The sequence below is a fragment of the Bactrocera oleae genome, chromosome 5 (assembly GCF_042242935.1).
Source record: "Bactrocera oleae isolate idBacOlea1 chromosome 5, idBacOlea1, whole genome shotgun sequence".
Classification (NCBI taxonomy): domain Eukaryota; kingdom Metazoa; phylum Arthropoda; class Insecta; order Diptera; family Tephritidae; genus Bactrocera; species Bactrocera oleae.
Window position 1 is genome coordinate 33,741,427 of NC_091539.1, and position 15,714 is coordinate 33,757,140.

The 15,714-nt window shown below is 39.2% G+C and overlaps 1 protein-coding gene and 1 long non-coding RNA gene across 2 annotated transcripts; both read right to left on the minus strand.

Annotated features, from left to right (window-relative positions):
- Positions 1-489: 489 nt before the first annotated feature.
- LOC138857437 (uncharacterized) lies at positions 490-702 on the minus strand. The gene is made up of 2 exons (XR_011396513.1): positions 605-702; positions 490-549 (listed from the first exon to the last, which is right to left on the minus strand). It is a non-coding gene; the product is annotated as an uncharacterized lncRNA (long non-coding RNA).
- Positions 703-14,131: 13,429 nt separating this feature from the next.
- Positions 14,132-14,797, minus strand: LOC106618286 (cuticle protein 16.5). Its single transcript, XM_014235975.3, has 2 exons — positions 14,663-14,797; positions 14,132-14,537 (listed from the first exon to the last, which is right to left on the minus strand). The coding sequence occupies exons 1-2, from the start codon at positions 14,666-14,668 to the stop codon at positions 14,211-14,213; spliced, it is 333 nt and encodes a 110-aa protein (XP_014091450.2). The 5' UTR covers positions 14,669-14,797; the 3' UTR covers positions 14,132-14,210.
- Between the last annotated feature and the right edge of the window lie 917 nt (positions 14,798-15,714).

The following is a 15,714-nucleotide window of genomic DNA, read 5'->3' on the forward strand; positions in this document are numbered from 1 at the left end:
GAAGCTTTATGTTGTGTTTGGAACATAAAAATATTCTCTTGAAATCCATCAGTGGTTCGGTAGAGGTTAAAAACTTCTTGGCCCTCCTTGTTTCTTATTCAGACTATTCACCGATTTTTCTGCAAAACATTTCCTAACACTCGACGGGAATTCTACACCACCTGAGATTTTTACAATCGTCGGCTCTTTTTGTGTACCGTTTTTAATTTTTGTTTCCACTTTTATAAATGATGATGCTGGGTAAATACAAATCGAATGATACCTCCTTTACACGAGTTTAAGTAAACGGTTTTTTCACTTCATCAAAATATCTGAAACTCTATTTATTCAAACCTAGTACTTTTTAGAGAAATACTCAAATCACATACATTCAATGCTAAGGTGTATCTAGCGGCCATAGTTGGAAGGCTTGTTATGATTGGTTCCGGATTTCTGTGTGTAGGGACCTTGACTTGAGCTTGGTTGTTGTCTATTTTTTTCTATTACATGTATTACATCACCCAAAGTGGTGCCTAAAATGGCCAGCAACAAAGCGAAGATGATAAAGAACTGCAATTGAATAAAAAATTAGTAAGCGATTGTATGCCGTTAATCCGTAACTCACTTTCATATCTGCTGAATACAACGAAGTCAACTATAAACTGCGTCGCAAAGTGGCGTAGGTAATCCTTTTATACATATGAATGCCACGAGCAATGTTGTTTTTTTTTTGTTGAATTTATTGAATTATATAGACTTATATAAATAAAAATATATAATAATATATGCGCACTAAGCCGGACATTTGGGATGACCGGTAGCTGTGGGTTATGAGTCGTCGGATAATAGCTGTTTAGTATGCAAATGACATGAACTTCCGTTGAGATTGTGTTTGGGGGGAGTGATAAAGGTATCAAATCAACTAGTAATAGCTTGTTGCTGAAATTCCAGTTTCGAAATTATATTCTAATTTAAAACAGCAGCGAAGCAAAAGCTTCGGTTTTGATTCCACCAAAATGAAAGCGGGCGTTTTTTGCCTGCTTCAATCATATGATCGATAAACAGTGAAATATCACTTTTTCAATATGCGAAATTTCAAGAATGAGCCAGGTTTCATGCATTGCTTGAATCTGATACAATTAAGTCAAAGCCTCATTTATCATAACCGGTGTTATAGCCGCCATATATCTAATAGAGTGATTTTCGAATTTCCGCTTGACTTTATACCGTATATGCCGGTCAATATGTAAAATACCATAAAATATATAATATATCTTAGCGAAATTCTGAATGTTTGAACGTTTATGTTGATTTCTTTAATAAACTGTGGTCTATATATTTGAATATGAATGAAGTCTAGACCTTGACCTAAACACCACCTTGCTATATATTGTATTAGCAATTGTTACCGATTCTCACGTTGACTTTTTCCTGGTATACGCAATATACTCGTATTAAATTTAGCCCCTTTGGGTTGAGTTTTTATCACATAAGTTAAGTTAAATTATTTGGTTGATATTAATATACAAGCTATATAATATCTCAGAGTAAACTCAGACCAAAATGCAGCAATGAAAGCACGTGAGTATTCTATGATGTTCTTAATTATATTTTATTCAAGTATGTCTATAATTTATTTAATTTACAAAATTGTAGATGGGTTCATATAACTCTTTTTTTCAGAAATTTGTTTCTAAGCTTCAGATATTCAGAGTGCTTATTTGAAACTTAACAGGATAACTTACTTTTCGAAAATCAATAAAATTTTTTTAGGATCGACTAGATACACCAAAAAAATCCAGAGGTTAAAATATTAATTAAAAAAATGAAACAAAAAAAGACAGATAATGAAATTAATGTCAGAATTTCAATGTATTTAAGAATACACAAAAACAAGCCTACGATAAAAAATTTGATAAAAAATTATACAAAAAAACACACACATTTAAAAAGTCGTTGAAAAAATAAATGTACCTTTTTGATGGCAGGTAAGTAGCTAAGTGCTTTCGAAGTAATGTGCTTAACGATTTTATGAGACTACTCCAGAATTTTCAGTAATAAAAAATTGTTCAATTATGTTTTTTGAAAAACATGTTTGGTTATAATAAAGCTGCTAGCATTTTCCCAGAAATTAAACTTTATAAATAGAAGCACATATATTAACCTAATTCGTGAACAGTTTTCACATTCACTGTAGTGTTACCACATCTCACAGCAGTAGACATTGTAAAAATATGCAAACATTTTTTTCTACTCTCATTTCCGTCCACCTCATTAGCAAGTCAAATGAATGTGATCAAACCCGTTTTCTTTTCAACAGCTGGCTTACCGTCTTAATAATAAACCAAAACAAATGCGAAAAAGCCAAAAACAAAAAAAGGTAAACTAGATTGTTACTAATTTTATTAAAGACATTTGTAGGCTCGTTCTGTTTAAGTACTTATATTATATATACACAAATATTATTAATAAGAACAACAGTGTAAATCTTGGGGCATTCTATTGCAATATGCTATAATTAAAGGTGTGTTAAAAATTGCCAGGTGTCTGCAAAACTTTGAGTGTGAAGATAAATTGCCAGTCAATGCCCGATGATATTGTATTAAAAATGTTTTATTCTACTTGGCTAACAGAAATCATGGGAATGACAGATAAAGATATGACTTATTTAATATTTTTCTGCATCGAATTTTATTACTACTAGTATTTGACTAACACCCCTATTACGTATCCATAATAGCGCGAATATAGTTGCCGTTCGACAACTGTATACCAAATTACAAGTGGTTATCGACTACCTACCGCAGACAATTGAGTCGATAGTGGCCATATTTTGTACACTATCGATTAATATCAGCCCTTGTTATATTATGTAGAATTTGCGAAATCAGGAAACTGATCTTGACCTGTCTTGTTGTCTACACTATTTGCAAGTTTTGATGTTTGTATACATAGAATAACTTTAAAAAAATTATCATTTCTTTATTTTCTATTTATTAATGAGCGTTTCAAACTGAATAATTTACCAAAATTAAGCTTAAAAAACAATCGTTATTGTGAAATATTACTAGTATAACAGTAGCCTTTTACAACAGGGTGTAAGATACTTCATTCATATAGCTCGATATTATGTCACATAATTAACCGAAAAAAACCCGAAAAATAATGAAGCAATGTACTGTTGTATGTTGGGACAGGGAAAGGTTTTGAAATGAAAATGAAATTTCTCTTAAAAGCCGCCAGTGTCATGCCTATTGTCCTATTTTTCAGCTGGTCCACATGTTATAACGCTGAATAATTTCTTTCATACATTTTGTTCCACGCATTATTAGTTGGACAGGTATGTCACTTTTAATAGTTTCAAGCCTAACTGTTGAATAGTGTTTTTACCTGATTTACGTCTATGGTATGAAATAGTCAAATGACATTAGCAAACATTCAAATATCTTGATGAAACTTTGTACTGTTGATTCTGTGCACCATGAGAAAGTTAGTGTCGCATATGAGCATAATCGGCCTATTTCCACGCCTACAAAATACAAGTAATCTAAAACCTCTAAGTTGTCATTAATAAACTCCCCAATGAGATAAAATTTTTTTATTTCGTACAACAAGTCGAATTAGGTTGGAGTACCTGTGGTTTTAAAAAAATGTTTAAAGTGGGCGTGGCACAATCACGTATATCGGTCAATTTGTAAGATATTTTAGCAAGATTAAATAAACTTTTAGTATTGTATATTAAGATAATATAATATATAATATATACAAATTCAGTGTCCGTGTGTATGTTCCGAATGAACTCAAAAACAAGTCGATTGATATTCATGAAAGTTGGCATATATATGTAATTTTGTCCAACTTAAATGGTAGGATAGTTATTATTTATGTGAATGGAGACCATTAATAATTACTAATTAATAATGAATTGATCATCAGCGTTGATTGTTGTTATATATGTATAAAAGAGAAAGTTTGTACGCATGTTCCTTATAAACTCCGAAACGGGAGGACTGATTTCAATGAAATTGAAGCTTCAGGTTGGCCAGCTAGTGATCCTGTAAGGTTTGGTGGCGATCGGAAATTTAAAAAAGAAACTTTAGTTTTTAATGTCAATGACATTTTTTTTATGCTGGTAGTTATTGTTTTTATTACATAATTTTGTTGACATGTGCGTCGTGTATATAATAAAGTATAATGAGTTATATTGAAGTATAAACAATATGACCATGTAATTTAACTAAAATTATCGCGAAGAGAGACAAATTACTAACAGATAAACAAAATACTATTTACAATCGGATTAGGCTAATTGCCAGATAATTTCGGCACTATTGTAAACGGAAAAAAAATAATTAATTGCCAGTATTTTCCCAGACAAACAAAATATAACAATTACTTAAATCAAAACTGGCTGTGTAATCGAGCTATATTGACAGCAAAAAATTCCGAAATTTACTTCGATAATAATATTTTAACTATATTAAACAGATTAGTCAAATATATTTTATTATACCTTAGACACAGCAAGGCGTGGTCCACTAGTAGTTTTATGAAAATGGCTTCCATATACATATATCAGAAATTATAATGATTTTAGCAGACTATATGCCACATATATAGGTCAGTAGATGTGTTCTCTTTATAAAATTGCATGGAAACTTGTTCCCGAATACACTTGAGTAATACCACAAATTAACGCAATTAGTGGAGACCTTTTCGTAGCCCAAATATACCCGATGACTTGAAGCCGTTTATCTTGATCAATATTGGCTTTAGGTGGATTTTAATACCAATATATCGAATATAAATTTAGTGATGTATAGTATAAGTGAGTCTACGAAGATATCAAAGACGATAGTAATCCTTTCACCCTTAAGTCGAATAAGGAATGTTGAGTTCTTTTGCAACATTTTTTAATACCAAGTTTGTCAACACCTGAAATTTTCCCGGCTTTGATCCTTGCGATAAAATAAAATGTTCCGTTGCTCCCGAACTTAGCTCTTTCTTATTAGTTTTAAATAATCACATTTTGTGGGTGTGGGATTGGTCCGATATAACTCCTATGCAGTTGCAGAGGGTCAAGGACCCAACTTCTATAAATATATCTAAATTTATCGACAGTTTGGACTTATCTTATCATTTTAATCATTATGATATATAAAACACATCTTGATAAGATTAAGATATTAAAACCAACCGTTAAGTGAACATAATTAATATACCCTGCGCAAAATTTTGCGAAAGCACAATAAACTGCTGAAGCAAAGTGTGTTCGTATGTTTGCTTTTACTATATATAATATATGTTTTCATATATGTATATAAATAAATCTAATATAAAATATTGACAACGTAAACAAAACAAACGTTGTTTCATGAGATATTTTTAACAAATTAATGACAATTGAAACAGTAAATAAAATTTTAAACATTCTGAGAAATGTCTGATGAAAGTAAATGAGGTGATAAAGTTGAATGACACACCTCGGCATTGTTGGAGTTTCTACGTTGCCTTAGTGTAAAAACGAATGAGTTGCAATGAATAAGCATTAATTGCCTATTGACAGCGCTCCCAAAGCAATACTATTCATATACAGTAATAAAATGAAGATTTTAAATTTCATCTAACAAGGTTTTTGAATATGATATAAATCGTTCCTTACCTTATCCTTACAACTTTCGTTGTTGATTTACGTGAGTACCTGCCGGCGACGACCTTACCTCATGGTGTTCCAAAACACAGCGTATCAATACAATGCATTGATAAGCGCCCCAAACAATACGAGATATTTTCAAGTATTTATTTGGATACCAGTGGCAGTGTGTCTGGGTCCACACTACCATCTTGGTATGATTCGAGGCCGACCTAAAACCTCTTTCGTTTTCGGGTACGGAACCCAGTTGCTTTTTGCAACTTTATTTTAGAACTGAAAAAAGGCTGAATTTTCAGTTCTTCCTGCATTTAGGTTTCAACCACAGCCACCACGAATCTCCCCAAAGGGGCCATAACCCAATGAGCAGATTGGACCGAAGTCCAAGGGCTTTCTGCGCCCCGTGGTACCAGAAAGTCTCCGGTAAGACTGTGTAGCCGAAACTACTGTCAGTTGAGCAACCCATTACTCAATGACTGGTGACATTTGTCGCTTGAACTTCAAATGTCTTTTTATTTGCTTTTTCATTTAAAGTCTATAATATCAGTTGAAGCTGAGTATTACAGCACTATTTCTGACATACTATGCTGATATTACTGAGTAAGGTACATAATAACAGTCATAGTGCATTTGGCTTTTAGTCGGCTTTTACGACAGGCATGCCTTACCGCGGGTAAATTCTTACCCCTACCCGCAAGGGGAATCTTATCCTTACAGTGGGCCATTATATTTGCTCTCTTTCTTATGGTTGCCGCAGGGATGTAGAGCAGGTTCGCCTCCGCGCGGTGCATCCGGGGTAACGCCTATTGACCTGCGGCCTTTACGGCTTTTTTTGAACTCCGGATCTGACCTTTGCTCGGTTGAACCCTGGGCTGGTGGTCGTGATATTCTGTCACCTGAGTATGCAGGGGTGATACCCTGCAGAAATGGCTGATGGGCTAATACCAAGGTCGCCTCCGTCCCGTTAAAACCATGGCAGGCCTCGGAGTACGTTCCCCTTCCCTCATCATTAAGTTGGTGTGGAAGGTGTTTGTTAAGATGACTCCTTCTTTGCGCTGGTCGGCTCTGAACGTACTGCCTCATAAGGGCGTGCGTCAACCCTCGCCTTGCCCTCGTAACTGAGACAACCTTGGGACCATAAAAGGCGACTACCTTTACGGGAGGCGGATAGCGGCTCTGACTGGGGACCCAATCAAAATTAATACGAAAAATACTAAGGACGAGGGGGGAAGCAGGTCGAAACCGACCTCTGCTATAGTGGACGGTTCCCTGGGGGGGACACTTTCACCGAAAGCGTCCCCGGTTAAGGGTGAGAAGGGCAGTCCAGGGGGTGCCTGGCTTACCGTTACTGGGGGCGGTAAGGCAGGGGGGGTCGGCAGGAGTCTGCCGACGGTAACCTTGGGTAGGGCGGAAGTGTGGGGCAGAATCGCAGGAGGCAGAGATCGCAGGAGGGGGAATTCTTCCTCTGCAAAAAACCTCGGGTCGGACCCGCACCGATGTTTAGTGAAATCACTAAACTCGCCATCTCAGTGGAGCTTGGTGTGTACGACCGAAGCAGGTGAGATAGAGCCATCTCCCATGGCGAGTGGAAGCGGGTAGCGGCTGCTATATCAGCTGTTTTCATAAAGGTGGTCAGGGAAAGCCCTGGACCACCCCCTGGATGTGAAAGTGCCGGGTGGAACCACGGCATTCACAAACTAATTAGGTGGGCCGACGAACGGTCGGTTCTCCTTTATAAGGAGGCGGTAGCCAGGGTAGGGGAGGTGTGGAAAGGAGCAAGCTCGAGGCGGTGGCCAAATCGGATCTCCCGATGCGGCCTCGGAGTCGGTTCTGGCTTCCGCCGAACCTTCTACCCCGGCTGTAATTGAAGAGATGTAGCGGTACTGCAATCCATCTCTTCCCACCCAAGACAGTCTCGAGCGTCTGTTCGAGGAGGCTGGCGTCGATGATATGGACGATGGTGCGGAACTCGCACTACTGGAGAGGAGTTTGGAGGATGAAGATCCACCAAATTAACCTTCAGCACTCAAAGGCGGCCTCCGCCGATCTATTGCTTCGTCTAGGAAGGGACGAAGCCGACGTTGTCCCTATCCAGGAACCGTGGCTGAGCAGCCATGGAATATCTGGACTAAGAACAAAAAGCCATAAGCTCCTGGCGGCAAGCAGCACATGTAGAACCAGAGCCTGTCTGTTGGTCAGAAATGAACTTAACGTTTTTATTTTACCTAACTTCAGCAACGAGGACGTCGTCACTGCTAGGCTGGAGGACAGTGCTAGAGAAATCTGGCTTGTCTCAGCCTATATGCCGCACGATGACGAGGTGGACCCACCTCCGGACCTGCTGAGGATGGCTCTGGAAGAGGCCAGGCGCAAAGGAGGCTCTAATAGGCTCGAATGCCAATTCAAGGCACACCGTCTGGGGGAGCTCGGACACAAACGTTAGAGGTGAGTCACTTTTTGATTTGATTTGTGATGTAGACCTTTTTATCAGCAATAGGGGAAACTGCCCTACTTTTGTGACAGCTAGCAGGGCGGAAGTCCTTGACGTCACGCTTGCCTCTAGGGAAATTGCTCCCGTGATCTCGAGATGGAGAGTTCTAGACGACCACTCCTTTTCTGATCATAAATATATTGAGTTCAGCTTGGACGCCTCGCGCCCGAAGCATAGAACCTGCAGAAACTTCAGGAATACCAATTGCAGGAAGCTTCGATCAGCTCTTGCAACCGCGCCTGACAGGGATTCGATCTTATCTGCGGATGCGATTGAGGAGCTCTTCGAGGTCTTCAGCTCTGTTAGTAGAACTACTCTTGAAAGCTCCTGTCCTCTGAAAACTCAGAAAAGTAAAGGGAAACCCCCTTGGTGGACTTTGGGGCTAACGGAGATTAGATCTTCGAGTAGAAGACTCTTCAATAATGCAAGTAAAGGTTGCCCTAGTGATGACTGGGCGTTGTACAAGGCCGGACTGGCCATTTACAAGTCCGAGTTGAAGAAAGCCAAGAGGGCTTCATGGAGAGCCTTTTGCGGCAGCGTAGAGGGTTGTCACGAGTTCTCAAGGTTTAGGCGCATTCTTGCAAAAAATCCTACTCCAGTGGGGCATCTAAGAAATGCAGATAGCGGGTGGACTTCTTGGACCTTCTGGATGAGCGTCACCTTACCTGGGCGCTGAAATCATTCAAGCCCTTCAAGTGCCCGGGTCCTGATGGCATCATACCGGCGCAACTTCAGCGTTAAAGTGTCATGTAGCTGGCTGGATCCCATCTACGCGAACTGTGTTAGATTGGGCCATGTCCCGAAGGCCTGGAGACAGGTTAAGGTTACGTTTATTCCGAAGGCCGGTAAAAGCTCTCATGTTGGTGCAAAATGTTTCAGATCCATCAGTCTATCCTCGTTTTTGTTGAAATCGCTGGAGGGACTTGGATCTGTACAATAGGTGCAGAATACCGAGGGGCAAACTGTTACGGGCGCAGCATGCCTATATCAAGGGCAGGTCGGTCGACACTGCTTTGCATGATGTAGTGTCATGGCTGGAGATAGCGCTGTTGCACAAGGAATTTGCAGTGGACACCTTTCTCGACATCGAGGGGGCCTTCGATAACGTGCGGCCAGAGGCAGTGGTTAAAGCCCTCGAAAAGTTTGAGGGGGAATCGAACCTCAAACACCTCATTTCCAGTCTTCTTTGCGACAGAACTGTCGTAGCGGAGTGGGGTAGTGCCAAGTCAACCAGAAAGGTTAATAGGGGAACTCCGCAGGGAGGAGTACTCTCCCCACTGCTCTGGATCTTAGTGCTAAACGACCTACTTATAGAACTTGAGGAGCAAGGTTGTCGGGTGATAGCCTATGTTGATGATGTGGTTCTTATGGTTAAAGGTAAATTCCTGAATACCGTCTATGAGCTCACTGAAGGGTACCTAAACGTGGTATCCAACTGGGCAAATAGAAGCGGCCTAGCCGTCAACCCAAGTAAAATCGAAATGGTTTTATTTACTAGGAGGTATAAGACCCCAAACGTGTCTCTCCCCTCTTTCGGGGGTTCACGTCTTCAACCTTTTGATAAGGTGAAATACCTAGGGCTTATCCTTGATAGAAAGTTTTCTTGGAGGCCGAACATCGAGGAGAGAGTTAAGAAGGCATCGGTCGCCTTATATTGCTGCAGGGGAGCTATAGTGAAAAGGTGGGGACTCTCACCAAAGGTGGTGCTCTGGCTCTACGAAACCGCAGTCAAGCCGATATTGTTCTATGGTGTGTGCGTCTGGTGAAGGGTGCTCGAAAAACTACTCTGGCTAAAAAGCTTAAGCGAGTCCAAAGAGCGGCGCTCATCGGAATCTCCGGTGCACTGCGAGCCACACCAACGATTGCTCTCAACGCTATATTAAATGTAGCACCTGTGGACATTGCCGGTAGGTGCATTGCTGCGAGGTGTGCTATTAGGCTCAGGGAATCTGGGCTTTTGAAGAGGTCCGAACAAGGACACGCCACAATTCTCTCCTCCTTCAGCTGCCTTCCTGAAAATTTGGATCACTGCGGCACAGCGGCCAATCGAGGCGGCTTTTTCTCTGCTCATATCCCGACGAGGGAGATGTGGAGGGGAAGAAGCCGCTGGAGAAGAGGGGCGGTGACCTTTTTCACGGATGAGCCGAAGCTAGGAGGGAAAGTTGAAGGGGGGGTTTTCTGTAAAGAGCTCTCCGTTAATCTTTGCTTCAGGCTACCGAACCACTGTAGCGTTTTTCATGTGGAAATGCGCGCGATGAAGGTGGCGGTAGAAGTACTGTTACGAAGTGCAGCTTCGTTTAAAGAGTTGAGCAATCACTCCGACAGCAGAGCGGCAATACAAGCCCTGAGTGCGCGAACCGTGCATTCAAAGCTAGTCAAGGAGTGTCTGTCCTCACTAGAATTAGCATCAGACTATTTTAATATCAGGCTCGTTTGGGTGCCCAATCACAGCGGAATCGCTGGGAATTGCAAGGCCGATAAGTTGCCCCTGGCCCCGCTCACATCGGAATGGAATCGAGTTGGTCCTCCACTTACGTCTTGTATTCAGGCTCTGGACCATTGGATCTCGCATGCGCTCAGCAGACGCTGGTCGACGAACAGCTCCTGCGCGATTGCGCGATCCTTGTGGCCGAGAGTGAATCGCAGGAGGTGGGGGGATCTTCTCACCTTGAACAAAGTTCACCTCGCCGCCATGGTAGGAGTTCTCACTGGGCACTGTCCAATGGGAACTCATGCGGTGCGGCTTAGAATACTACTCGATGGTAGTTGTCAAAGCTGTATGGAGGTGAAGTGGAAACATCCCTGCACTTTCTCCTCCACTGTCCGGCTTTTGCTAGGTTGAGATTGAAACATCTCGGAAATCATACTTTTGGCGGACCAGAAGATTTGGCCGAAACAGATATTGGCCGTCTCAACAAGTTTGTCATAGGCACAAAGCGCTTTGTCGACGTGTGAGGGTCTATTGATCCGGCTCATAGGAGTTTTGGGTACCACAACGGACCGGCGTTTAAGCTGTCTTAGGATCGACAAGAAAACATGTTGCTTTTTTACTACATATACCTATTAGATGAAGAAAAATTACCACAAACTCGCCGCTTCCTTGCTGATGGTAGTTATCAAATTTTCAGTTAAATAATTTTAACTTTGGGCTGGCGCAACGTACGATATCTATGGTTGTCAAGGAGGTTTTAAATATTATGAACACCATACTTGTGCGTGGTGGATAAAATACAAATGACTAAAAAGGAGCAAAACGCTTCAAATTTTACTCGCATAGTATATTCTTAAGAGTAATAGATTGTCTCGGCTTTTTATGTTCGAAACACTTACAGTTTTGGAATTTTACTCCACGATCTCAACAAGTTTTTTAATTTTTATACTCTCGCAACCTGTTGCTACAGAGTATAATAGTTTTGTTCACCTAACGGTTGTTTGTATCACCTAAAACTAATCGAGTTAGATATAGGGTTATATATATAAATGATCAGGATGAAGAGACGAGTTGAAATCCGGGTGACTGTCTGTCCGTCCGTCCGTCCGTCCGTCCGTCCGTGCAAGCTCTAACTTGAGTAAAAATTGAGATATCTTTATGAAACTTGGTAGACATGTTTCTTGGTACCGTGAGACGGTTGGTATTGCAGATGGGCGTAATCGGACCACTGCCACGCCCACAAAACGCCATTAATCAAAAACAAATAACTTGCCATAACTAAGCTCCACAATAAGATACAAGACTGTTCTTTGGTACACAGGATCACATTAGGGAGGGGCATCTGCAGTTAAAACTTTTTTTTAAAAAGTGGGCGTGGTCCCGCCTCTAATAGGTTTAATGTTCATATCTCCTAAACCGCTAATGCTATAATAACAAAATTCACTAGAAGCAAATGTTTTTAGCACTTCTATTGACGGTGTGAAAATAGTTGAAATCGGGTGGCAACTCCGCCCACTCCCCATATAACGATACTGTTAAAAACTACTAAAAGCGCGATAAATCAAGCACTAAACACGCCAGAGACATTAAATTTTATCTCTGGGATGGTATAAATTGGCTTTATGGGAACCGCGTTCAAAATTAGTCAGTGGGCGTGGCATAGCCCACTTTTAGGTGAAAACCCATATCTTGAGATCTGCTTAACCGATTTCAACCAGGTGCGTAACGTTCTTTTCATGTTTCTATGTCATAGTGCGAAAATGGGCGAAATCGGACTACAACCACTCCTACTTCCCATATAACACCATTTTCAATTCCATCTGATTCTTTCACTTTCCACTATGCAAATCAGGTAACAATGTTTGTCTCAAACGAATCAAAACTATTCAAACCCCTAAGTACTAAATATGTGGACCCCAGTGCCTATAGTTGACCTTCTACCGAAAATATCAGTCAATCCACAAAAAAATCTCAAACGAGTATACCATTTGACTTTGCGAGAGTATAAAATGTTCGGTTACATCCGAACTTAGCCCTTCCTTACTTGTTTTATATATATTTGTTGAATGTTTATTTGTTTAATCAGATACTACAATAGTTTAAAGTATATAAAAAATATTTGATCAGTTTATCAGTTTTCCATTTTCAATAAATATGTTTCCTAAATAAACGCAGGAATATTCAACTAAAGCTCTTTGGTAGCAGTTGTAATTTTTTGATATTATGATGACTATTATGATAGTCACATCCACTCGCGCAAAGATGAAAATAGTAATACCACAAAAAAGTTGAGGTTTGACAACACTTCACTTTCAACCTTTTTTGGCAAGTTGAGTGATATCAATAATTTCAAACCTTCAACCAAAACACAGTTGAGCAAGATCGCGTCAAGTGGACCCCTTTCGCTGTGAGAAATAATTTAATATATTTTCAAATATTTGTGAGCAATGAATTTTCCATCTGGAATTTTAAACTTAATTAAATAACATATGCAACTGATAAACAGAAACTTAAAATTTTTTTTTTTTCAGTTGTTAACTTAAAAGTTAATTAACAGTAGGTAGGTAGGTAGAGTGGTTGTCTAACGACGCACCTAGGCCTATAAGAGGCTCATTGTGTTCAGTTAACAGTATGATAAAAAAATTTTCTTTAGATATTAATATTTTGTTAAAAAAATAAATACTGAACGATGAATCCTGTAAATTATCTTAAACGGTTAACTTAAAAACTATGTTTTAGTTAAAAGTATTGTACATAACTGTTTTATCAAAAAAATTATATTAATGTAAAATCTAAATTTTTACAAATCGTTTGGGGTGTATATTTTTCATTTCAAGTATTCATAAAAAATATACATTGACTTAATGATTATTGACGAGCATAATAGGGGGTCCACTTGACGTGATCTAGCTCAGTTGAGTTGAAAACCATAATAGGGGCTTATGTTTCATTTTACGATTTCTGTCAAAAATTTGAGCAATACCGCTAAATACTTTGTACACACTTCCTTTCAACTTACGGTTGTTATCTGAGTTTTCAAGTATACTGTCTTCTGTAGTGCTCCGCAAATAATAATCGTGTTTCAGTAGGTATTCATCTTTTCGCCTCGGTATGATATGTAAGCTGACAAGTGGAAAGAGGTTCACAATACAAAATGTTTTCAAAACTCTATCGATAATTGCAGATATCCAATGATTAATTAAAAAAAGGATGGTTTAATTCGAAAACGTCAGCTAGATTCTAGCTAGATGACCAGTTTAGTTCTGTTTCACTTTTTTTCTCTCTAACTCTATCCAAAACAGCTCCACTGATGGAGTTTATGACATCATTAAATGTTATTTGACACATCTGTAAAAGTTTTTGGAGCATTTAAGACAACTTCGAAGTAAGAAAAGTTTCTCCTAGTATCGAATCGGGAGCACAAAGGCAACATACCATATTGGGTGTGAAATGAGGAATGTACGATGAACCATCTTTTTAGATGACATTAAGTCCTAATTTTGCTTGGTCAAAACGAATTTTTGTGCAAAGCACTGTCTGAGGCCTTTAACTGAAATTTGCAAAGTAAACAAGAACGAGCTTATATTGCATTTAAATTTTTATTCGGTCGTTCAACATTTCATTCCATTCTATTCACGTTTATTAAATAATCAGCATTTTTACTTCTTTTTCAACAAAGTGGACACCAAGGGAGCGGAGTAGGTGACTGGAGCTACCGCAGCGACACGTGCAACAGGAGCGCTGTAGACAGCAGGAGCAGCAACATGGGAGTATGTGGCCACTGCTGGGGCGGAGTAAGCGGAGTGAGAGTAGGTGGCAACGGCAGGAGCGGCATAGGTAGAGTAGGCGGCATAAGGAGCTGCGGCGTAGGGAGAGGCGGCGTAGGTGGCATAGGCGGGCACAGCAGCGGCGGAGTAGGTCAAAGGAGCCACCAAACCAGGATTGGCTTGAGCGACGACGAAGAGGAGTGCGAAACAGATGAGGAACTGTAAGTAAAGAGAAACAGTTTTTGTAATTATTTGCATTTAGATAATTTATAACTATATTCTTATAATTAATAATATGATGTCAGGGAGATATTTTAGGTAGACACGCTTTTTGATTGACTTACTTTCATTTTGTCAAAGTTTGTTGTTAATTGGCTGCTGCGAGTTAACTGATGTCAATTACGATTCTGCGCGCATAATTTATAGCAAAATTTTTCTAAATCAACAAATCATATTTCTGTGATACATATATGTACAAATGAAATTGCGTACATTCAAGTATATACAAAAATCCGCCGCCTACACATTGTAATTCATACTCTTTTATTTACTTCTAAGTAAATTTTCTCATTTGTTGGTTTGTATGTGCATAGCCGCAAGCACCCACAATGACCCGCATATACGAGCACATTATATGTATATGATTATGATCGAATTTGATCAAAGAGAAATTCTTGAATTGATTGCGTAGGGTGATTCAGCAAATCTTAAAAACATTGACAAAAATTGTTAGAAGAGAATTAATAGATAATCCGAAATGCTAACGCTGCTCTCTTGTTTCCATTTTTAATTGGGTAGTTAAGTAAAAATTATTAACCTTATCCTAAGCTATACGGAAATATATTGTAACAATATTGAAAAATCCCAAACTAATTTTAGATTTATTTTGGGTAATAGCTTTTCTATTGTTTATTCAAGTCTGACCTCAATAGCATTGCAGTCTTTCAAACAGTCTAGCTTAGTCTTAAAGATATTATTCGCAGTACTTAACAGCAAATTCCTGTTTACTACATAGCACAGTCATAGGTATTTCTAATAATCGCTCTCGTACTGGCTGAGTGACGATGACAACTTAATATAGCTAATATACTCCCTCGATTTATTTTCTAATATACAATGAAGTATTTCCTTTATAAAATACTCGTTAATGGGGTATAAGAACTTAAATTAAAGTCTGAACAAGTAAGGAAACGTTAAGTTCGGGAAAAACCGAACACTTAAACTTGCAAGGATCAAAGCCAGGAAAATCATTTCAGGTGTTGCCAATACTATGTATTAAACAAGTAAGGAAGTGCTAAGTTCTGTTGTAACCGAAAATTTTATACTCTTGCAACTTGCAAGGATCGAAGCCGGGGATAATTCTTTTCCAAGTTTAATAATCAGACAGGTTGACCGA